The 23468-nt window shown below is 40.9% G+C and overlaps 2 protein-coding genes and 1 long non-coding RNA gene across 6 annotated transcripts in view; 1 reads left to right on the forward strand and 2 right to left on the reverse strand.

Moving 5' to 3' along the window:
* UBA6 (ubiquitin like modifier activating enzyme 6) overlaps positions 1 to 12966 on the reverse strand; it is a 29143-nt gene extending 16177 nt beyond the window's left edge. Inside the window, exons 1-12 of one of the 4 annotated variants that reach the window (XM_086891595.1) lie at positions 12863 to 12966; positions 11818 to 12079; positions 9129 to 9191; positions 8149 to 8243; positions 7288 to 7316; positions 6404 to 6498; positions 5801 to 5912; positions 4620 to 4700; positions 3942 to 4064; positions 2065 to 2188; positions 707 to 810; positions 223 to 285 (exon numbers count right to left, since the gene is read on the reverse strand). In XM_086891595.1, coding sequence (XP_086747721.1) covers positions 223 to 285; positions 707 to 810; positions 2065 to 2188; positions 3942 to 4064; positions 4620 to 4700; positions 5801 to 5912; positions 6404 to 6498; positions 7288 to 7316; positions 8149 to 8243; positions 9129 to 9169 — 867 coding nt within the window. In that variant the 5' untranslated portion in view covers positions 9170 to 9191; positions 11818 to 12079; positions 12863 to 12966. Of the gene's footprint in view, positions 1 to 222; positions 286 to 706; positions 811 to 2064; positions 2189 to 3941; positions 4065 to 4619; positions 4701 to 5800; positions 5913 to 6403; positions 6499 to 7287; positions 7317 to 8148; positions 8244 to 9128; positions 9192 to 11411; positions 11788 to 11817; positions 12244 to 12862 lie in introns of those variants that run through there. The other 3 variants (XM_086891596.1, XM_086891594.1, XM_023924767.2) reach the window with 3 other exon arrangements.
* Positions 4628 to 15845, forward strand: LOC111927802 (uncharacterized). Its single transcript, XR_015287573.1, has 2 exons — positions 4628 to 4734; positions 13106 to 15845. It is a non-coding gene; the product is annotated as an uncharacterized LOC111927802 (long non-coding RNA).
* A 536-nt stretch (positions 15846 to 16381) lies between these two features.
* The window catches only part of LOC111927800 (transmembrane protease serine 11E-like), a 44591-nt gene continuing 37504 nt past the window's right edge, over positions 16382 to 23468 (reverse strand). The window contains exons 9-12 of the mRNA XM_023924768.2: positions 21772 to 21967; positions 20711 to 20970; positions 19794 to 19936; positions 16382 to 18449 (exon numbers count right to left, since the gene is read on the reverse strand). Coding sequence (XP_023780536.2) covers positions 18288 to 18449; positions 19794 to 19936; positions 20711 to 20970; positions 21772 to 21967 — 761 coding nt within the window. The 3' untranslated portion in view covers positions 16382 to 18287. The remainder of the gene's footprint in view (positions 18450 to 19793; positions 19937 to 20710; positions 20971 to 21771; positions 21968 to 23468) is intronic.

The following is a 23468-nucleotide window of genomic DNA, read 5'->3' on the forward strand; positions in this document are numbered from 1 at the left end:
CAAAAGAATTTAGAGCTGAAATTGGAAAGTGTGGTAGTCTTCTTTTAACTAGATATTATAATGCATTGCATTTTGCCAAACAGCAGTAACAAAGCCCAGCATTAAGGGCAAAAATTATAGAAATTATAAAAATTATATTATTCTAAACATAAAGCTATAGATTACAATCCACGCATGTTTACTATTAGAGCATTTATGCCCAAATCCCCACATGCTAATTACCTCAGGCTTGCTAAAATCTGCAACAAGGCATAATGGATTTGTTATCTGCTTCTCCAGCCGTTCCTGGAAAAACAGAATTCATGACAACAACACAGTACTTGAGAACACAACAGCCACTGCTACCTGACAAAACAATACTCTTCCTATAGAGATTAAGAAATAAATATCCTTTCTGACTAGCACAGTCATTGCTCTCTTCATTATTCATACCACACTAGATACTAAAAGTAATTATCTACTGCAAGTTCTATCAAAAATGGCCAGAGAGATGTTTCACATCCTAGTGGGAAGACTCATCTTTAAACAGGTGTGACTTTTGGGGCCATCCTGTGCAGAGCCAGGAGCTGGAGAACATGATCCTTGTGGGCCCCTTCCAAACAAAGGACATTCTATAATTGTAGGAAACATGTACATATGCTGAACTCTGCTTCCAGTGCTCAGAGATTAACACTGCAGGACCCAGCTCTGTCAAGCACACACTTACAAAGTAATACATCTTGGGCGTCTTCACTTGCACAGCTATGCCTCCGTGCAGGTAAGGCTCCATCTCTGATGTATCACCAATGCTGAAGGAATAAGGTGACACCACTGAAAAGAGAAGAGAATAAACACTGACACATAATTCAAAGTGTCACTGGATGCTACAGTTCTGTATACAATGAAGCGGGGTATTTGCCAGTGCTTTCTGCACTGCAATTTTGCAGCAGGCAACCTTGTTTTGAAAGCGTAAGCACAGCTGATCCTCCTAACAGGATTAACCCAGAAACTGGCAGAGCTTTTCTGGTTATAAAGTAATACGAAGTATTACTTTCACATGATCTGTTATGAAATGAGCTTTAAGTGGCAGAAGATTTAACAAGAATTCTGATGACCACAGCTCTAACAAAAATGAAATCATGTTTAATTTTCTTTAGACTGTGCACAGCAGTGTCCAGTATTAACTGCTCTGAGTAGGATTTTAGCCCTGTGATGAGAACTACAGGCAAGCAAAAAAGGCAGCCTGGAGTATTTTGTCACATCTTCCCCCTCATACACGGGAAGCATCATTCAGACAAGGCAAAAAGACAGAAAAATTGTTAATTCATGGAAAACTAAAACCAAAAGCTAAGCCATGAATAGGAGGAAGGAACAGACTGCAGCATCAGTTCTAGCAAAATGCAAGGGCACAAAGGAAACGGATTCAAGCACATGTTTCAAGGGTACTGTTTTTTGTCTCAGACCACAAACCAGTTAAAAAAAAAACAACCCCCCACCCACATGCTCTCTCCTCTGCCCTAAACGAACAGACATTCAGATCTGGGAACCAGAAAATACCCCAGCATCCAAAAGGAACCAAGAAGACTCCCTTGAGACATGCATGAAGTAGAACAATGCAGGGTAGATGTAAATCATGAAAATAATTTCAAAAGCTTTCTTAGAACATTGTCAATGCATCCCTGTACACTTGTCACCCAAAAAAGCAACAAGGCAAACAGCAACACACCAAGTGGCATCCAAAATCATGACAGAAGCACAGGCATTATGGAACCCTCCAAGTACCAAACCAGTTTCATCAGCAGAGGAACGATGGTCAGCTCAGAGTCTGCCAACTACATTCCACATTTTAAGCTGAGGAATTCCACTGGCTCCTTAAGCAGCAAGACAAATTCAGGTAGACTTTACTAAATGGAAATGCCATCAAAACAACACCAGGATGACCTTTGCACCAAAAAGCAATTTTTTTGTGCAAGCTCGCTGGAGGCCTGCACAACCCAGCACTCCTCTGACTACGGTAATTAATACTGCAGTGGTTAAATCAGGCCAGAGAATAAGTACCTTGCAAATGAGTCAGCAGCAGTTTACCTGTTATTTGGTGTGTGGATCCATTCAAGCATGACATTCCATTAACTTCTCGAAAGGTTAAGAACTGTCCTGTTTCAAGCCTGTGTGGATGATTTTCAAGGCAAGTGACAATACCAGGATTTGACTGAAATAAAAAATGGCAGTCAGCAAGGAGGAAAGCGTCCTGTGCAAAGGGATCACGTTGTATTGCAGGTACATAGCTTTTTGTCTACTGAAACTGCAGGCTCTAATACTTTTAGCATCTTGTTTCTGTCACAGTAAGAGTTACCTATGACAACTTTTTCAGTCCTCTGATTTTAAATTTAACTGTATTTCTACAACACAAACTTTTATTTTCACTGTTTCCAGTTCTCGGTATGTTAGCAAACTACATTTGCTAGTTCTCAGCAGTCAAATCCATTGTTATGTTCTGAAATAGTAGACTTATCTCCTTTTTCTATAGTCCCTATATGCAAAGAAATTTTCAGAGGCATTAAAAAATAAAGGCTCGTGAATGGTCCTTATTACTCCATGCTTCCTTTCTAAACTCATTCTTGAAAGCTTGGAAACTTAAAAAGCCAGACAGCACACAGGAGAGACACAGCTTCAGCAGGTCACAGGCAAGCTTACACTTGTAGGAATTCCAAACACCTCATCCTGTTATGGGATGTGAAGCCAACCTGCCATGCACACAGAGACCTCACTGCAGCCTGAACACAGCTCATCAAGACCTTGTGCTGTACCTCAGGCTGTAATCTGGTGCATTTGCAAGGAAGCCTGGCTTGCAAAGTCTCCTCTTATCCGTTCCTGAGTCCCCAGTATAAGAAAGATTTCATTTAAGTAGCATAGAACTTAATTACAGTCAACCACATTCTCTGTGGACAATGAACAACAAAGGGCTGGACTGGAGAAAATTCTGCTCTGATTTAGGGACACAGGGCCACCTTGACCCTGTCTACAGGACAAGAACAACCACTTGATGGCACTGAGTTTTAATTCTCATCAGTTTTACACTCCAGAGTGGAAGAAAATACAACTAAAGTATCAGATTATTAAACACAGGACATATATACAAATATATATTCATTCCTTGACTTGGCAGGTAATCAGCACAATCCATGAAACTCAGCTATGTGCTCCTTATGTAATTAATAAGAACAACCACCAAATCATCCATTCCCTTTTAAAGGCACCAAGGACAAGTCTACCCAAATCATCAAATCATAAGCTTTAATCCAGACCAAACCCAACTTGCTGTACAACCCCTCCTAGATCAGTTATTATTATATCTAGACTGGAAATACGACAAAAGTGTTGCTGCTGGATGAGTGAGCTTACTGTCTGGACTTCCAGAACTGAAAAAAGAACCCAAAGTAATTTCCCTTTATAAAACAATAATACAAGATTAAATGGACAGCCTAACATTCTGCACTGGAAGTACTAGCAATAATATCCCCTTCTCATTGCCTCTGCTTTGGTAGGTTAAAACAAACATTTAAATTTCTTTACAAAATATTTTCCCAATCCCCTTGATTATTCCAGTAGCGCACCTGTAAGTGCTGCAGTTTCTTATAAAAAGGGCTCTTTTCACAACTATTTTCACATTTCCTTAGAACTTATCCTATTCCAACACCAAAGTTACATACTCTTCTTTCTACATCTCCTCATTTCTTTCTCTGCCCAATTAAAAGAAATCAGTATTATGTGTTAAATAGCAAATAACAACCAGGAGGCAACGGTAAGAACAAAGTAACTAAAGTAACTGCTTCTCCCATAGGCCAGTTGTAAATTGCTTAGTGGGCTGCTCAAATGAAGCATCCTGACACTCTCCTTTTTAAAGAGCCAATAATGAGTCCTTTTAAAACAGTTAAAGCAAAACAATGACTTTTATCCCTTACTTGTGTTATATTTGAAATGAAGATCTCCTTTGGCTCCTCTCCTGTTGTATCCAGCACTTCAAATTCATCACCAAAGTCACAAAACAAACGTGAACATACTCCATATACATCTGCACTGATGAACTACAAGAGAAAGTAAAAACCATGAGTATCCCTAGAACAGCAGAAGGCAAAGAACAGGCTACCTCACACTGGACCTCGTTGAAGGCTGGCAGGTTTAATTCTAGAGTGGAAATCTGTAGTGTACTCAGGCCACTGACTACACAGCACGCCACTGACAACAGACCTTGCGCCCGCAGGAGCATTTCTGAGCCCATGCATAACACAGAAGTAACATCACTACATAGTGAAATGCTGCCATTTCTACTTCTCTTACATTCAGCCCCAGCATGTCCTTCAGTCTCAGCACACTCTTTCAGAACCATTTTAAGAGTGAAAACTATTTCTTTAACACAATTGCTTTTTAATTAAAGGACCAAGCTATGCTTTACCTGTGCTGGTATCCAGGCAATACCAGTTGTAGCACTGTATTCCCAAAACTTCTGCTGCTACATCAACATGCCATCTACACTGAATTATGTACCACATAACCAGCATTCTCCATTTTTGCAAAGAACACCCTGGAGGTTCAGAATGCCCACTGTACAGATTATTCATGTGTTGCATTTTTTCTATTACCTTAATAGGTGGCTGCTGAGCATGACAGAAGTCATTAATCTTCTTCTGCAGCAACAGACTTACTTCAGTCAGTATGACACACTGTGAACAAGAACAGAAATACTTCTAAGACACTGTAAGTAATCAGTATCTTCAAGCTATGGGAAAACCTAGTACCTAGAGTAAGTTACTTAGGTGTCCTCACTCCTATGCCTCCACACTTAAGAGAGAGCAGCCTTGAGGAAGTTTTCTTATTAAAGCAGATTGGTTACCACCCCACAAGTTCTGGAAACAAAATGAGTAGAGCAGGAACAGCAAATTTTCAGGTCTTTGTTTGGTTGTTGTTTGGGTTTTTTTTAAACTGCAGCTGTGAAACTCAAAACCCTATTAGAATATTTACCAAAACGGTTATGGATAATCTCAGCAAAAATCTCAGCAGATTTTGAATTTTAGGATTAAAGCTAGCAAACACAAATAATACTCATCAGTGCACACTAAGAAGTCTGCACAGGCTTCCAGTATTTATGGTCATAAAATTGCAGACACAGAATTTCTACATGCATTCCTTTAACACCTAGGACAGTATTGGGTTCCAAGGCACATGCACTGCAACCCATTCAGATACACATGGCCTGCTGTAGCTGAGACACTCAGAAACTTGGTGTGCTTGTATGTAAGCCACACAGTAAAGGTTCCCCACTCAGACTGAGCCATGCACACAGGCAGGAGACAGCTGACTGAAGAACTGCAAGTGCCCTCACTCCACCACAGAGGCACTTAAATTTCATTACATACATACATGAGTGATCTAATTATATAGCCAGAGCTTCTACTGCCTGGAATGCAGCACACAGGATATATGTAGAACATTTGTGCTATGTAGCTGCAAAAAGAGGTCACAGTTTTACCTTCAAAGAAAAAAAATTGTACAGTGACCCCCACTTAGTTATTTATTGTCATAGCAAATTCCATACTAAGCGTGCTAAGAAAGTGATGGGAACACAAACCCAGTGTTTCAGTCTTGGAAAAACTAAGCACGACACACTTCATCAGCCCAGATACAAGACCTACTGTTTTCTTTACACCATCTCAAAATATACTTCTAAGTTATTCATTCTGTTTACTTACATAAAGAATTCAAGTTGTATGCATGTTGAGCAAAGTACACAAATACACATAAAACTGCTTTAAGAGTAACATACCTGGTAGTGCTTTAAGAAAGACAGATCTGTGGTTTCATCTAGTGGCACAGTTGATGCTGCTACATGGACGTACGGATTGAGTTCTGCAATACGAGGAAGTGTGGCCTCAGCCCTGAAAGAAAAGCAATTATCAGTTTTTTCCATATCTACAAAATCATATTTTCAATACAGAATTTCATACTACACATGCCCTACAAGAGACCCTCACGATGTCTCCTGGCAACAACCAACAACTCATTTATTCACACTTCAGTTCCTACTAGGTCTGAGGAAAACTGCTGTGTCCAATATCCCACAGGACTCATGGATGGTCTGCTGTCATGGCTTTGTCCAGTCTTGTACAGGTGGCTGAGGAAGCCCAAGGAAGAAACGCATGCTGGCACCTGCTATTAAATTTGCTTTACAAGCAGTGACACTTGTGACTCAGAACCTCAGTCCCAGTCTAGACTTCCTCTAATACCTATCTGGGCACAGTACTCACAGCTAGAAAGGGTTTAACAGGTATTTGATATGTACTACCAGCTCCTGGACAACAAACTGCTATTTTTAATGCTGATGAGCCTGTCAAGTTCAGTCCTCTCTCACTCCAAAGACTCTACTAACCTGTTCCTTTGACTGGTAACATCATCTTCATGGATGAAGAAGTTGATCCCCAAATCCCATTTTGTGCAGTGCTTGGTGTCATGAACTGTAAGAGCCTAGGAAAGTTTGTCAAAAAACATTTGCTGGAAGAAATATACAAGGTCACAGCACCCGAAAGCATGGATTAATGCCCACAAAAAATGTTGGAGGGCTAACACTGCAGAAGAATTAGCTGTAGCACATACAAGAACAAGCACTTCCAACCTCTTTCCCAAGAAAACTCTTACTGGTTGAGAGAGCAAAGCACATCTGCAACATGCTCTTCATTGAGCATTTTCCTCCCAGTTTACAGTGATAACATTTAAATATCAAGGATGAGTTTTGCCAGACTGTGATACAGGGGCAATTGTGATCTGAAAATAAATGGACTCGTTTGATGTTTTTCTATCGGAAAGAAGAGTTTTAAAAGGCTTCTTGCTAAAAAAATTAATCCCAGCAGCACAAAAGCAGCTGTTGGATTTAAACACCCAACCATTCTAATGTCTACACAAAAGGATTCTAATGGATGACAAAATAAGACAACATATTTTGAATAGTTTGGCTTTTGAGTTTGGACCACTCGATTTAGGAGGAGCCACTTTGTACAAAAGGATTCAGTATCTAATCAGCAGCTGGCTATAATATTTTATGAGCTATTTCAGAGTGCAGTGGACATTAACGTGAGATTCTGATTGTACCACTAGAACATCCAGATTACTGAAAGTTTTCATCCCTAGGTTCTCAAATGTTTTACAACCCTTCTACTGCAAAATAGATTCAGAAGCTTTAGATTAATTCACTAGTAGTGCTTTCCCTTTTTCTCATGCTTACCCAAGAATACCCAACAACAGAACTGTTTTACATACCTTTACCCCGGCCAGAATGATGTTTTTGGCTGAAAAAAAACAAAAGCAAAGCAAAAACAGAGAGGGATTATTGCAGGTTATTTGCAAATTTGTAACTGGATAATTATTCAGGTGGACAATAACAGTATTTCATTGTTAAGAACTTCACAGCTTAAGGGTTTTTTTCTCTTTTACATTTAAGCATTCTACAGCACCCCTGAAAGCAAAATAACATAAGCAAAATTAGAAAGACTCTGCATTTGTCATTTGTCAGCTGTTCATCCCACAATTGTGATTACAGAGACAGTAATGACAATAAACTGCAAAACCCCATGACTCTGTTCTGGCATCTGGTGCAGAGAACCACTAGAGCCAACTGAAGGAATAACACCCCAGGCACGAACCAGCCAAAACAAGCCTTGCTCATGAGGAGTAAGGGAAATTGTTAAGGAGTCTCCTGTATCAGGGCAGTTATGCATTTTCACCAAATAGTTCTGTTCTCCTACACAGCCTCCCATTTCATACATGGGAAGAATCTGGGCAATAGCTATTCCTATAATATGTTCACTGATACTGGTGCCTAAAGGCATAACCTGGATGACCTGCCCTAACTCTTCACCCAGGACACAAGATTTGGGTAAAGCAATCTGTCTCATGCAAGCACAATTTAAAGTAAAATTTGAAACGTTTTTTAGTAAAATGAGAACTTAAGTTCAGAATCTTTCCTGCATCTGCAATGTTACTAATAGGCATGATGCACACATAAATTCAGTCAAATAGTTCAAACATGCTTATTATATTTAAATTCAAGGTTCACAAGTATTCTGGGACAGTACATTTACACACACTTGTGTCTTCTTAAACAAATGTTACCTAACTTACCAATCTCCACACCAAGGCCACCTATACCACTCAGGAACACATGGGACTGAGCCATCTTCTGCATCGCTGTGTCTCCAAGAACATATCTCTGGCGACTACAGCAAAGACAAATTCAGATCAAAACAAGTTACAAACGAAGTCTACAGCATATTAAAGCAAGTCAAGAATTCCCAGTCATTAAGAAACATTTTAAAAATTCAAATTCTTATCAATCAAACATAAGATTCACACTCACAATGCATACAGCGAAATGCATTTAGTACAGACCTTGTCAGTGCCAGGTTTAGAGAAGAGAAATAAAGTTATAATTTTAAATCAGTGCAAAACTTCTTCAGGATAAACAAAGTTTTTTGGAATTAACTATTGAAGACACAAGCATGAAAAAGAAGTTCTTTTGTTATCAGAAATCTTCAAAACAGAGACGTAACTTTTGTAGTCAGATCCTGCAATCTGGAAGGGTTCTAACTTCCAACTGTAAAATTAAACTTATACCATTCTAAGCATCACCTTTTCCACCAAGGAGAACAACTTACATGAGGCTACTGCCAAAAAGTAAAGTGACACAACACCAGAAGTATTGCACTGAATTAAAAAGAAGCCTTATTTGTTCTGCATACAAGCATTTTTTAAATTATTTTCTATTTTTTGATATACAAAGAAACTTTTCAACCCACCATGGCTTTACAGGAATACCATCTGTCCCAGTAGAGACTTTCTGAACTATTACCATGCCAAGGGATCTCAAGACACTCCCAGCCAAGAAATTAAAACAAAACTAAACCAAAAGAAACTTTTTTTTTTCCTAATCTCTAAAAAACCCCTCAAAATCCAACAACTTGAAGTCTGGAGGGTAACAGAGATATTGAGGACCAAGAAGCACAGCAAAGGCTGAGGGATGAATGAAATTATAACATTACTGCATTTAAATGTAAGTGCTTCTGAAAAGTCAGGAGCTATGCTTAAAAATCAGACAATCTTACCTATACAAAGCATCGTCAATTTCCATAGAGTCTGCTGCCATGATTCAATGTGATTTGTTTACACTGGAAGGGTTACAAAAATAAATGAGCTGGTTATGTCAGTTGCAATTTCACAGCTGGCACCCCCTTCTTGGCCCACTCAGTTCTTCATTAAAGGAATTGAAAAATAAAAAGTGATGCTACCCAGGAATCACTTTGAACATTAAGAAGCCTATGGAACATCATAGCACTTGGGTAAGGAAAACACACATCAGCCAGAAGACAAGAACCCCCAAATCTTCAATAAATGTTTTCAAAATACAAATAGACATTAATTTCCCCACTGAGGAAATGCAACACTTACCTCTTATATTTGCCACACTTAGATTTGCTGAAAGAGCAACTTCATTTTATATGAAGAGCTCCAAGCTGAACAACTTGCATCTACCTGATCAGTGTTTTTTTTTGAAAAGAAGACAGATCACTGAATGGCTAGAAATAGGCATTTATGCTGCACTATTTCTATGTTAATTGAGAACCATTAAGAAACAAGTGTTTCAGCCAACTGAAGAAACCAACACCCAAAGATCTGAATTATTGCAACATTTAACTAAGACATGCAGTTGACAGTTTGATAGGATTGGCAGAAAAAACATAATTTATGCTATTAAGGCCTTTGGCTATTACCAAGGATGTTTTCATTGTTAAGTTGGTGATAACAAAGCACCAGGATCAGGAACAAGCTGCCCCTGGGCACCTTGTTTGTTATGCACACTGGGAACTGGTGCTTCCTGAACCTGGCAGGTGACTGCCACCAAACACAGCATGACCCTGTGTGTACTTTTGTAGTAGTGATAGGAACTGATGTTCTGGGTCACATATCTTATTTCAGCTTTCTACAAACTGCCTTGGAAACTACACATACCTGACAGCCCTCTCTCCTGACACTGAAAAAAAAGTAAGACATAATAAAGACTTTTTTTTTTGACAGCACAGATATACCTTAAAACAGCTTTCTAGCCTGCCCAAAATCAAATTCCTATTCACTGTTCAGGTGACTTTGGCATATATTTTAAGACTTCTGAGGTATGGCCCCCTGCAGTCTGTCCCAACATGGAGACTGTAACATTCTGACCCAAAATCCATCCTTTTGGTTTTTAGAATGCGCTGAAATAGCACAGCAAGGGACAGAGTTACATTGGACACAGGCCACAGATCTCATCCACAAAGCTTTTCCTCAGTGTGGATATTAACTCCTACGCTTTAGCTAGCACTCAAGGCAGCTCCATCACAGTCCACACCACCAGCCACTTCAGTACAGTTCCCATGCTCTTGACACCACATGGGCTGAAGACAAGCAATGACCATTTCACTAGAGCCAGATCTCAAGCCAGAGCGCAACACACCACATCTTACAGTCACAGGCTTCAGTGCCTGCTTAATGAGGGCCTTCATTTCAGCCACTGCCTGAGACACAAGGCTGGAAGTCCCCCTCAAAGCAAGCCAGCATCATCTCATAACAGACCAGAGCTGTTCTGCCCCTCTATAATCGTCCTCCACAAACAGCACTGGCATTCTGGGACTACATAACATAACAGGATTGTGGTACTAAGATGAGAAAGGTGATTCACCCCTGCATAATAATACCCAGCTTCCACTGCTGTGATTGCTGACAGCCATCCCAATCTCTATGCCCTCCCAAAACAGTCTTTTGTAAACAACTAGGATGTGAGATCAACTGGGCAAGAGAAACTCGGCCACCTGTTTTATACAGACTCACTTGACAGTGCCTCATTCAATATACTTTTTAATTCCTCATTCTCCTCCTGCAGTCACAGTTACAGCACTGAGATGCTGCCAGTGCACTCATCGGGTAGAGCAAAATACCTCCTTCCACAAGGAGGATTTAATGACACTATGGTCAAGTAACTGTAGGACAAACTTGGTTAATGTATTTGCACACCCAAGTTATTTCTCATTTTTGTTCCACCGGTATTGAATCTGTTTCAAAGAAATACATGCACAGAAGTCATTCTAACATTATGTCCCAGCTCCTACCAGAGGAGGCTCAACGTTTATACACTTGTCTGCTTCCTTTTAAAAGCCAACACTGCCAGTTTCAATGGCAGCCTTGTATTTAACTGCTTAAGTAATGTGCTTCATTTTTTAAAGCCTCAGCTGTTTGCATGACATAACCCAGGGACAAACGGGGAAGGGACATGTTACCAAGAAGGACTAAGATGCTCTGAAGAGCAGCAGAGGGACAGGAGCTGTAGCGGTGTGCTGGTTTCACGGTGTTCTTACCTGCGAGTCAGGCTGAAGCAGTGTTAACTACTCGCTGTTCAGCACGCTGGGATGGCACAGAGGCCTGGACTCATACCACCTACCCGGAGCTTCCAGCGGCTGATTCCAGTCGATGCAGACTCCCCGTTCAGTCGGCGGGGAGAAAGAGAGAGAGGAGCCTCAAACCCAGTTCCTGCCCAGCCGGGCTAATGCGGGAACACCGATACCTCGGATCTGTAGCGGTGCCCCGACAGAGCCCACGGGCTGCCTCGGCAGCACCCCGACCCCAGCAGAGCCTGTGGGCTTCAGCCCCACTCGCCGCTCTCGGGGCGCTCCCGCGGCGCTGGGCACCGCCGCCCGCCCGCCCGGGCCACCCCGGGCTCGCCGTGCCCCGCCCGCCTCCGCGGCCGCCGCCCGCTCTCCTCACCCCGCGGCGGCCTTGGCGTGCCGATCCAGGCCCGAGCGCAGCCGGCGGCGGAGGGGGAAGAGGCAGGAAAGGGGTGGGAAGCGGCAGCGCCGGTGCCGCGGCGCTTCCCCGCCTGCGCCGACATGAGGGGCCGGGCCAGGCCGGTGCCGCCCTGAGGAGGCGGGTCCGCCTCGCTTCGGCAGCTGCGCAGCGACTGCCCGGCCGGGGCCGCGTAAGTCAGTGAAATGCCCGCCATTTTCTGCCCCAGAAGCAACACATGGTGCTGTTAAAAATAGTGAAATTAATAAATCCTCCTTAGGCTCAAGCATGAGCAGTTTAGACGATGGAGAGCGCTTCCGGGCTCTGCTCTTGCGTTATCTGCCTCTGTATCTCGCAGGAGAGCGCCAGCCGGATGTCAGTCACCTAGCTGCCAACAGAACTTCATTCAAAGGGTCTAGGGAGCCAACCGAGAAATACTAGATAGTAGCCAAGGCCGTAGAGATTTGGCAGAGAGTTATCAAAACCGAAGTCCAGCCCATGCCGGGATGGTATATAGGCTTGTGGAAACCTTTTCTCTTGTTTTGGTGGTGATAAAGCAGGACAGGCCGAGCCACGGCAGACACTGTGCTGTCTCCACCACCAGCTCCACACCACCAATTATCTCCTCCTATCAATATTTTCTCACCCATTTCCCAAACTCTCGATTATGATCCCAGCACAGCCCACCTTCCCATCATACCCAGTTTAATCTCCCTTCACGCTGATCCCTGCCTTCTGTTACCCCGATCACTTGAGTAGGTGAGACAAATTTAAATCATTCTTCATGCCATTAGCACAACTTTTGTGGAATGGGAGGGATTCAAGCACTCAAAAGTGTCCTTGCATACAGTGAATATAGAATAGTCACCTTGTATTTTAAAATATTTATAACTTAAACCCAAACAGACCAACCAGCTACCTGCATCCTACACTACACAAGGGAAAAAAAAAAAGAAAGAAAAAAAAAAAAGGCAAGCATTTTGTTTGTCTTGATTGGGGTTTGGAGAACTTGTAAGGGCAATAATACCCAGGTTTTGTGCTTTTTGTGAGCATCCAGCACAAATGGCAAAAATTATTTTGCCATTTCTTTTAACAGAGTTCTAGCAACCCTCAAGATTTACACCTCTGTCCAACAGCGCACACAGCCTTTGTACTTAATTAGTAACACAAATTCAAAGCAGCTGGACAACCCTGTGCTCGTTCAAACTTGGGCTGTGCCCTGGCAGGATCAGGGTGAAGGCTCTTGACTGCTGCACTGCTGTTTACACAGGCAGAGAGAATTGGAGAAGATGTGGGCAAATTTCGGAGAACCGCTAGAGGCCAGTAGAAGCCTGGAATGCCGAACCCAGGGACGGGGTAATCGGAGAGAGCCGTTCGGGATGTCGACTGCAACCCTTACCAGAACTGGGATTTATGCTAAGGCTGGTATTTGCTTTGTAGCTTTTTCACATAATACATAAAAATCAGAACATGGAAGAATTACTTTAATTATTTTAACACAGCAATTTCAAAGTGTAGTGCATGTATCTAGTGAACGTAATTAACAGGACTCCCAGTGGTGGGGGGGAGGAGGGGGAGATAGAAATGAATAAGAGTTTAAAGACACCAAAAAAAGTCAGCTTCAGTTTTTTCACTTGCATTATTTTTAGTCTTGCTGGTGATTTTTATCTTTATATTTGTGGTTTCTTTCCTTAAAAATTAGCCTTTTTTTTTCAAGGTTAACCTAACTAACTATTCTTATTTTCAAGCACTTACCCATTAAATGGGGTATAGAAAATAATAATAATTTAAAAAATCTTCTACCTACCATCTTTCTGTCCAGGTCATTACACTTTTCAAGACCCATCCATACAGTCATCTCACATGAAACAAATTTTGCTTAGTCACAGCAAATACTGACAAGCCTTTTGCCTAAGTGGAGAAACAGCAACATCCAGTTAATTCTCACATAATCCTTTAGCAGTAACCAGGCAAACACTAACCATCAGTGAAACCATGAATATGGGCCTTCTAAGATAAAATGCCACAAAGAAATGGGCAGATTCTGTTTACCCCAGAAGCCAAAGAAACAAGTTACCAAATGCATCAATTAGCAGGTGTACTCAGGAACTCTCTAGGCTGATGGTACCAAGTCAAAAAACATACAGGTTTTCCCCTACCTTTCTAAGACTGCAAAATTTGAAACATCTGGAATCATTTTACTTTCCTTTTTCCCCATAGCCGCCTTCTTAAAAACTACATGTGACATTAAAATCTTGGTAAATTTGGTTAAATAAATTAATTTTAAAGGAAACCTCAGCTCCATATTTGCATCATGTTAAAGTCAGTTATAGCTTTTGAGGCAGGAAGCAGAGCTGTCAGTTTTCAGACTCACTGAAGCAATGAGTGGGATGAGGCTGTGGCCAGAACATCACCACCTCCAGAGTTGAGCCTATTCATGTCCCAAATATCTGCAACTTCAGTGTATGTGCGCCACTGTAGATTCATTCTGCATCCAGGTATTGAATACATCTTTAAAGCCAGTATTTTCAAAAGGAGCTGAAGCTGTAATAGCTGTAAATCTCTTTTCCATCTGCTGGGGAAATCCAAGCCACTTGGGTACTTTTAGTCTTTAATTTCTTGGTTTACAGGTGCAATTTCACATTCTTAGTGGGGACTTCATAGTGGAGATATGGAGATAAACATTTGTTTCCCTGATTGATTTAGTTAATAAGCAAATTAACAGACAGAACTCTTGTAGCTTTTTCCCTAAAAATGTGTTATTTGAAAATACTAATGCAAACACAGTCAAGTTTAGCACACAGGCCAGTCCAGAAGTTACCATAAAACTACATCAACATCTTTCAGTGGGTTTCCAAACATCCTGCCATAGGCTATGGCTTGCCCTCAGCTCTTGCAGGAGCAAGGTGCTGACTTGCAAGGCTTTGTCTCCTCTTTTTGGCAACCCATGCAGAGTAGGAGTACTTTGATGGCATATTTAAAATACTGCAGCTTCCAGCAGGGTGGGCCAAAGGATCTTGCCACTTAAAGCTGCTCTAGCAAGTGAAACCTTCCTAGAAACCATGTTAATAATGTTGATAAATCCAGATAAACAGCGGCACCAATTACCTAAGCTGATTTCACACTGAGATGTGTACGACTACATTTCCAAAAGCAAAAGCCAGATTTTCCATCCCTGTGAATCTGCAGCACAGGCTACAAGTTGCCAGATAAACATTCACTGGGTTTAGTAATGACTTTTGTCTCTCAACTCATCTAATTTGTTAACAGGAATAGCAGATACAAAATGGGATTTTCTACAAGCTTTACGTACATAAGGAATCCTGATGACAGATTAATGTCATTCAACCAGACCTCCTCACATGATTAGGCCTTGTGCAATCAGCCACTTCTTTCTTTCCTACTGCTCCAAGCTGAAAATTAGCATTGGTAAAGCCCTAGACAACTCAATTTGAATAAACAGAGGTTTGGAACACATTTCTCGATGCTTTAAATCTACCTGGGAAATTTCAGGAGAATTGTCGCAGCTGCACAGAGCTCCCCATAGCCAGTTTGCAGAGATGCAACATCACACACAGGTTTTTTTTCCTAAGGGCAAGGTGTTGAATTCTTGAGAGAAGCTTCGTTCTCAAATCAAAGATCCATTCTCAAATTTGCATAGCACTATCTTAACTGAAATTCACCTCTGAGTATTTTAGAAAAGCAAATGTCTTACCTTCTCTTCACTGAAACCACTGTTAATAACAAAACAATTCCTAGGATAGGAAATGGACAGAAAGCTGTTGTTTTAGAATTATTTTATATAAAACAAGGAAGATTAGTATTTTATATCATATTCAAATTTTAGCTTGCTCATTCTTATTATGCAAAGAAAAAGGTCAGAAAAAGATCACTTGTTTTTAAATACATTTAATGTTATGAAACATATTGCCTTTATTTTGTTTAAATCCTTGCTAAATCTTAACATCAACAATAATAAAAGGCTTTTAAAAACCTTTTCTTTAATCACACAGTGGCCTCATTGTTTTACTCTAAGGCAGAAAACAGAGTCATCATAAATAAAACACTGACATGGAATATAAGACAAACCCAGGCCAGACAGTTTGCTAAAAAGTTTATGAAAAGTGCATCTGGCTGGCTCAGGACTCCCTGAGTAAGGTAGACATTCTCCCACACACCTCTTGGCTATTTAGCCACTCAACAAGAAAATCTGAAATAAAGGCTGCCTTTCTCATTTTAAGGGTATTGCATTTACATGCCACTTACTGTGTGAGGTAGGAACCAGTTTCTAGGGGCTGTATCTGGGCCTCACCTCCTTATTGTTGCCCCTTCATTTGCTATGCAAAAAGAGATTTAAGTGCAAAACAGAGCTGTAGCTATGAAAGTGAACTACTGTTTATTTTCAATCACAATTCATTAGCTGATTGTAAAGGACACTTTTCATGATTTTCACCTTCAAAGCAATAAGAGGCACAAAAAGCTAGATGTAACTTTTTTTTCTTTTTTTTTCCCAAAGGATGCCTCTGAAAAATGGGGACTTGAGCACTAGAAGAAAACAGTGTGTTCAGGTTATCGAATTCAAAGCTCAATGAAGTTTCTGTTTTGTAAATGCACCCGGCCTGGAGTAAATTCTTAACTGAAAAATAGCAGCAACTCAAAAGTGCATAAATTACAAACTTCATGAATAAATTAAGGAAATGGATTTGCTTCATCTAACTATCCTAACTGCCCCAAGATCCTTTTCTTTTTACAATGACATGGAAAATCTGAATAAAGGTACTACTAATTTGAAACTAAAACTACTCTAAAATCTTCAGTAGATTTCTTTCTGAGATAAGGCAACTTGTCTTTTACCAAAATTCAAAATGTACACAGAATGACTGGAAGTAGCCCAGTAACAGACAACCCCTCCTACACCACCAAGCCTTAAACATAGGTTTTTCCATTCATATGTACACTTGTAATTCAGGGTGTGAGTTTTCTAGAAATGCCAAACATCTCATTCCCAGGGATTCTGATTATTGGAGAGTTTGTACAGTAGGAAGGCTGAGGAGAGGTCCAGTCCTGAGCAGTGGGGGAAGCAGGATGCTTGAGCAGAATTTTCAGCTGTAGTGGGTGCAGCTGTGGGACTTGCAATTACAAAGCTGTAAGTCCTGCATTCAGAGCCTAGGCAGTCCAGTGGCCATTTGAAGACTACAGACGACAGTACTAGAGTGACATTTTGGATCCCCATATTGAAGACCTTGGCTCTAGAGGACCTCCTTCCACCAGTTGTCCATGAGAGGTTGTGCATAGAGGTAGGAAAAGTGCTTAATCAATGTGTAAGGAATGCATTTACTCTGAAGTTCTTTAATACGAAATTACTCTTCATCCTCATAAGACATATTCATATTCAGGATCATATTCATCCATGGCAGAGATGAATCCATCAATGAAGTATCAGTAATCCCTTTCTTTGCAGTGAGACGGTTTCCGCTTGCTGGCATGCTCATGGAAAAGTGTGCTGTTTCTTGACCAAAATAGATAGTTCCCAGTTCATCTGTGGTGAATATTTATTCTTCCTTTAGAACAAATTTAAATGCCATATTTCTTTCTACGAATTTTGTTCATGGGGGCACACTTTTTTTTTAAAAAACAGTTTGGGTAGAGCTTGTGTTTCTTCATCTTAAGCATACTGTGTGTTGAACAGAGTAGAACTAGAAGACAACAGGTACAGAAGCAGCAGCACAATGTTTTGATGAAACACTTCCACAATAGCAACTTCAAGCATCTTGAACTTCACAGAATCCACAAAAGCATTCTTGTTTAAAATGTGCTTTGCAATAAGAACATCAAGCTTTTCTCTTTTCCTTTCCAACCTACTGCAAGGACAGAAATCCTGCTTTTCCTTAGCTAGAACCTAACCTCATTCCTGCCAATCCACTTTTAGTTACCAAGGCCTCAGAGCAAGGTGAGCATCCAGGTTCTCAGCTGGAGTCAGTGCAGATGATAGTCTCTTAACAAGAATAATCATCAAGGGTCCACTTTGCTAGAAACACAGCTGTGACAGCATTTGCTTCACTGGAGGAGGAAGTTTCAGCTGCAGATGTTGACCACGGCTGAAGAAAATTTCTTTTTTTTTTTTTTTTTTTTTCTTTTCCCCTGGAAAATGTTTGCTTTTGTAAAGCAGGTAAATGGGTAGCTTTCAAATGTAATTTTAATAATGTCAGTTCATAATTTCTGGTAAGGGAGAAAGTTTCACAGCTCAAAGATGAGGCAGACAATTTCATACATTTAGCATGAATTCAGAAGGGGTTAGGATCTCTGACAGCAAAGACAGCGCTTGCTGTGAACTAAGGTTGCTTCAACCAAAATTACATAGGAATATATATACTAAAAAAATAACTTCAGAATTACAGACAAATATGAGTTACATGTAGTCTATGTAGCTAAATCCATTTTTTACTTTGGAATTAGATGCCTGTTTTTGTGGTAATCCAGTCACGGAAATAAGTCACTCGTGTATAAACTCCAGGTTTATTTGGCTTGGCACATTCATCTCCCCAGCTCACTATTCCCACGAGGTACCACATCAGTCTAGAGTCTGGAGTAACCAGTGGTCCCCCAGAGTCCCCCTAGAAAAAGAGGAGGGGAAAAAAATATTTAATTGATCAGAAGAGAAAATACAATTCTCTCCATAGATGGGAGGGTCTATGCTAAAAGAAAAGTTAACAAGCAGTATTTCAAGAGCAGCCATTTGTGCAGAATTCAGGCTGTTTCTGAAACTTGAGTCAGAAGTCTGTGGCATTTTCCTGTTTTCCAGGGGACCTCCAACCTCTGTCTCAGTAAAAAACCTAATAAAAAGCTTCTGTTCTGTTTTGAGATATACTGCTTCCTACCTGCCTTGTCTTCTTCCTCATACAGAGAACAGAAACACCAGTATAGGCTGCAATCTAAGACAGCAGGAACCATTTTTTTTAATAGATTTTAATAGTTAGTCATTTCTATTCTTAAAATAAATAATTTTAGTCACTTTCAGCAATGTTTCAAAAAGGAGCTTAGAGCTCCTTTTGCTTGGAGCTTTCATCAAGAACTTGGTCTTCTAGTTAGATGATATCTCCTTAAGGTATTATCCATTTTTCAAGGATCAATTCTGATACTGTTAATAGCATGACATGGTAATAATAGTTAAACTGGAAACCTTGCAGACTGAGAGGCAATCCTTATGCAAAAGACCAAATTCCACAGCTTTCACCAAAATCATTTACTGAACTAAACAGCAGTTGCACCCTTCTGCTTATGTCTTTTCAGTGCTGAGCCAGGAACAGAGGAATGAGCTTCCCAGGTTTATCTGCAGGGATTTTCTTTGGGCAAAAAGTCTGTAGGACTCAGATTAAGAGTCTGTATTGAACCAGCACTTTAAGAGTACAATCTTTAAAAATAACATAAATACAGATTATGTTTTTAAAAGTTGTCACTATGGAAATATTTTTCTTTGAACATAAGCATTTCCTTGCAGCATTTGCAAACCTGCAGCATGCATGTTTCCTTCCCATTCTTTCACACCTACCTTCCTAATAGTTTTCTTTGTTTCAGACAGTTTCCCTTTCACTGAGCCAAGTCTGTTACCAAAGATCACATTGTAACAGATATGTTATGATATGATCCAGCTCAGAATTTAATTTCAGTGACTGGCAGTGCATTTTTTCTGGTAATTTAACATTCTTAACCTTTTTCCTTCTCATCTCTAGAGATATCTGGTATTAGCTACTTGAGACATTTAAATTTCAGGTCATGATTAGTATAACAGCATTTAGTGCTAAATGGTGGGTACCAAATGCTATTTCACTTTATAACTAAATTCCTGTCTGAATGGAGCCTATTTAAAGGACTAATACACTGTCCATTAAGATTTGATCAACCAGGTACTGCAGTCACCATTAAAATAATTTTTCTTTCTAATTTTCAGCAACAATTACCTGACAAGCATCTACTCCTCCTTCCAAGTATCCTGCACACAACATCCTGGGTGTTATGTCTCCATCATACACTTCTTCTCTGTTGCAAGTGTCTGAGTCAATAAGTTTCACTGTTGCCTCCTGAAGAGCATTTGGGGCTGGACCTGAGAGAAAATACAATTTGGGTATTTATCAGCATAATTACTTTGCAGTAGTTAATATACAGGAAGAGTGTTTCATGTCCTCTTATGGAAGACCAACTTGACTTGGTTTAATGTGGAGGTCTTGCTTGTTGATCTGCCTAGGTCAGGCCATTAAGGAGAATGTACACAGAATCACAGACTCACTTAGGAGCTGTACCATTAAGACTGAAGTCAAGATCACATGGTGCATAGTGCCTTAAGTGTAAATCCATATATTTTACACACGTTCCACATAACACAAATGTTCCATGGAACACAAATTACCTAGCACCTTGAGCAGATGATACAAAATTAAGATATCTTTATTCCATTGCTAAATCTACTCTTTGTGTGGTATGGGAATAGCGTGAACTTGGGTAATTCACAGCTCACTCTCCACATTTACCTGAAAGCTCACAGTTATCTGTAGCTTCTGACTAGTGCTGGCAAAATAGTTTTTTTAGGTGCTATATAAACATGTGCATGGCTGGACTACCTTTCTTATGAATTTACAATATGAAATGGAAAGGCTGGGGAAACAAGAGTCTCATTTTTTTTTTTTTTTTGCTCCAGTGGACTGTAGTCCTGTCTTTATCCACTCTACTTTTAGAACAAGAAACTGATGCCTACAACTAGTCAAACCTATTGCAAATATTAGCTTGCTGTCATATCACATGTGGCTACAGAAGTGATATCAGTTCACTCAGAGTCGCTGTTTATGGGCTATACAGGTTACCAGGCAGACTCAGGACTCACCATCATTGGTGAGAGCTCCCCAGCCTGTGATGACAGCATAAGTATTGTAGGGAAAAGTCTGAGATGGCTCTGGCAGACAGACACGGTGTATGCTGCTCGTGAACTCTACTCGTTTGGAGAGCTGCACAAGAGCAATGTCATAGTCATGTTCTGGGTAGAGGTACTTCTCATGGATAATAATTGTCTTGACTGATCGCTTCAAGCTTGGTGGCTTCAAAAGAGCTCCAAAAGTAGCAGTCCACTTCTGAGGGTGAGTCATGCTGAAAAAGGTACGAGTGCTGTAAGTATTTTGCTGTAAATATGTGTTTAGGACTTTAAATTTGCAGAGTACCTTTACTGAAAAACTCCTTCAAGCCAGCTCCCTACTAGACAGCTGTGGCATCCATCCGTTTCCGTAACAGAATTGTGGGCTGCTGCTAGGAGAGGGCATTCCTGCATTCCCTCCTCAGCCACGGTCTTGTACTCCTCCCCTGCCCCTTGTCCCTGATCTAACCATTGTGTGGCCATAGGGTGTTATCAAATCCAAAGCTCTTCTTCTGTAAATTCTGCATTTCCCTTACTCTTTTCGCACACTGATAACCTGTTCAATCAACTGATCCATCTTAAAATACCCTACAGCTTCACAATTGCCATGCTTTAAACAAAAAATGCTGGGAGTGCATGGCTGAACAGAGGGGCAGGAACATGGGATGGTAACTGCTGGTAGCAGTCTGCAGTGGCAGCAGCCCCATTGTAACACGAAGGCATACGTTTAAGAAATGTAAAGTGTAACAGGAAACAAATACTCCACCATTTCACTCACCTTACCTTTTCTGCACTTCTTTGGTCAGTACGCCAAGTGACTATAGATTTTCACTCATAAAATTGCCAGTTCTGCTCCCGAGGGCCAGTCTTTAATTTCTCATTGAAACATCCAGCTGATGGGCCTACTTAACCCTGACTTTTCTCTTCCAAAATGGTTTCTCTGGGAAAGAGTCAGGGGTGTGGTGCAAATCTGGAGAGCCACACAACTTGATACAGAAGGGGCACATTCTGCAGCAGATTCTAAGATGGGAACTTACTCTCTGAAGCAGTGAGCTGCAGATACCAGCCATGTGTTGCTGATGAGTGTTGCGCCACAACGGTGGATGTTATTGTACTGCAAACTGGCCTGCCATGGCCAATCCCCGGTCTCTGCAGAAGACAATCCGCCAACAATTCGCAGCGATGAGGATTTTGCCATCGACTTGACTGATCTATTCTGCCGTAACCCACAGACTGTCAGAAAGGACAAAGAGAGTATTAGCTACTCTTCTGTTTAGTAAATCCTGTGAATGGCTGTGGGAAACATATGTAAAATTACCACTTACGTTCTGTGAAAATGTATTGACATTGACAAGAAAACATACATTCCACCAGTCCCCCCAAATCAGAGCTCCTCATGCACAACCCATGTGTTAGAAGCTTGAATGACTGAACTGACTATCATGGAAAGCCATGATGGTCAAACATTCAGGCTTAGCTGTGTGAGCAGCCCGACTCAGGAATCAAAACCTTCACCACACACCCAAGACAGTTCCCAAATAGAGGCATTGCTTACTTTAATGTCCCAGGTAATTTCTCATTAGATAAAATATGAGAAAGGCAAAACCTAAAATGGGAATGATCCAAGTCGTGGGGTTTTACCATGCATGCACGCAGATTACATCAGCAAGATGTCACCTAGAGACAAGCAATTGATCACTGCAGTCTGCAAGTGGACCTAGAGAGGCACTTCAAGCAAAGAGCATCACACTACTCCAACCAGAGATGAGAAAAGGCATGGATACCTCCAGCATGGTATGCATCCATGACACAAAATAAGCATTTTTGTCCAAACCCAGAGAGAAATTGTAATATACATAGTTTCAACTGTTAAACTCAGGATATTCAGGAGCAGCTGAGCTTTAGAAATTTCTTCAATGAAAAGACCTACTTCAGCCGCTTTCTCCCATCCAAACAGCATCAAATCCATCCTACCTGGACCAAGACCCACTAGTTTTCATCCAGGTCCCAATTTCAGCTAGACATTAGGAAAGTTGACACACAGGACTATCCCAATTCATTGAAAAAGAGACAAAGATGAGAATTATTTGTGTAGTGACCGCACAATCCAAACCATTGCTGCACGGCTCATCTCCCAGAAAGTGACCCAGAAGGGGCCAAAGCAGAACTCGGTAATTCATCACTGAGGAGCTTCCAGCTCCAGGGCCCTTGAAGTCCTCAGAAGTGAAAACTGGAGCCACAGAGAGTGTTATCTCATCCCTTTCCTGCTAGGATCTGCACAATATTATGTTAATGCTCATGGTCAAAAGTGGCAGGAGTACCACAGCAGACTAAAAGCTGTTCATAAATTTAGAAGAAAGAAAAGTTAAACCACATTTAGAAGTTCATAGGCTCAGTGCAGAGTCTGCCCTCTTCTGAGATTTAAAACCACAATGAAGGAAGTCAGTGAAATCTAAATCTACCTGTCCAAAACTTTTGTGCAAAAGACAAACTTCAGAATATACCATAGTTCAAAAGACTGTCTGAACTAACATTTTTCCCTCCTGGAAGCTCTATGTAATCCTCAGTAACTGGTCCTAAAATTGCACAATCCTATCAACCACCTGAGCAGGCAATGTTCAAAACACAGGGAAAAAACTCAACTCCATTAGTGCCCCAGAACACCAGCACCTACATCAGACCCAAAAAGTGATGTAATTTAATCTTCCATTGTTTGACAGCTTATTGCTAAGGA

Source organism: Cyanistes caeruleus, chromosome 5 (assembly GCF_971803275.1).
Source record: "Cyanistes caeruleus chromosome 5, bCyaCae1.hap1.1, whole genome shotgun sequence".
Lineage (NCBI taxonomy): Eukaryota > Metazoa > Chordata > Aves > Passeriformes > Paridae > Cyanistes > Cyanistes caeruleus.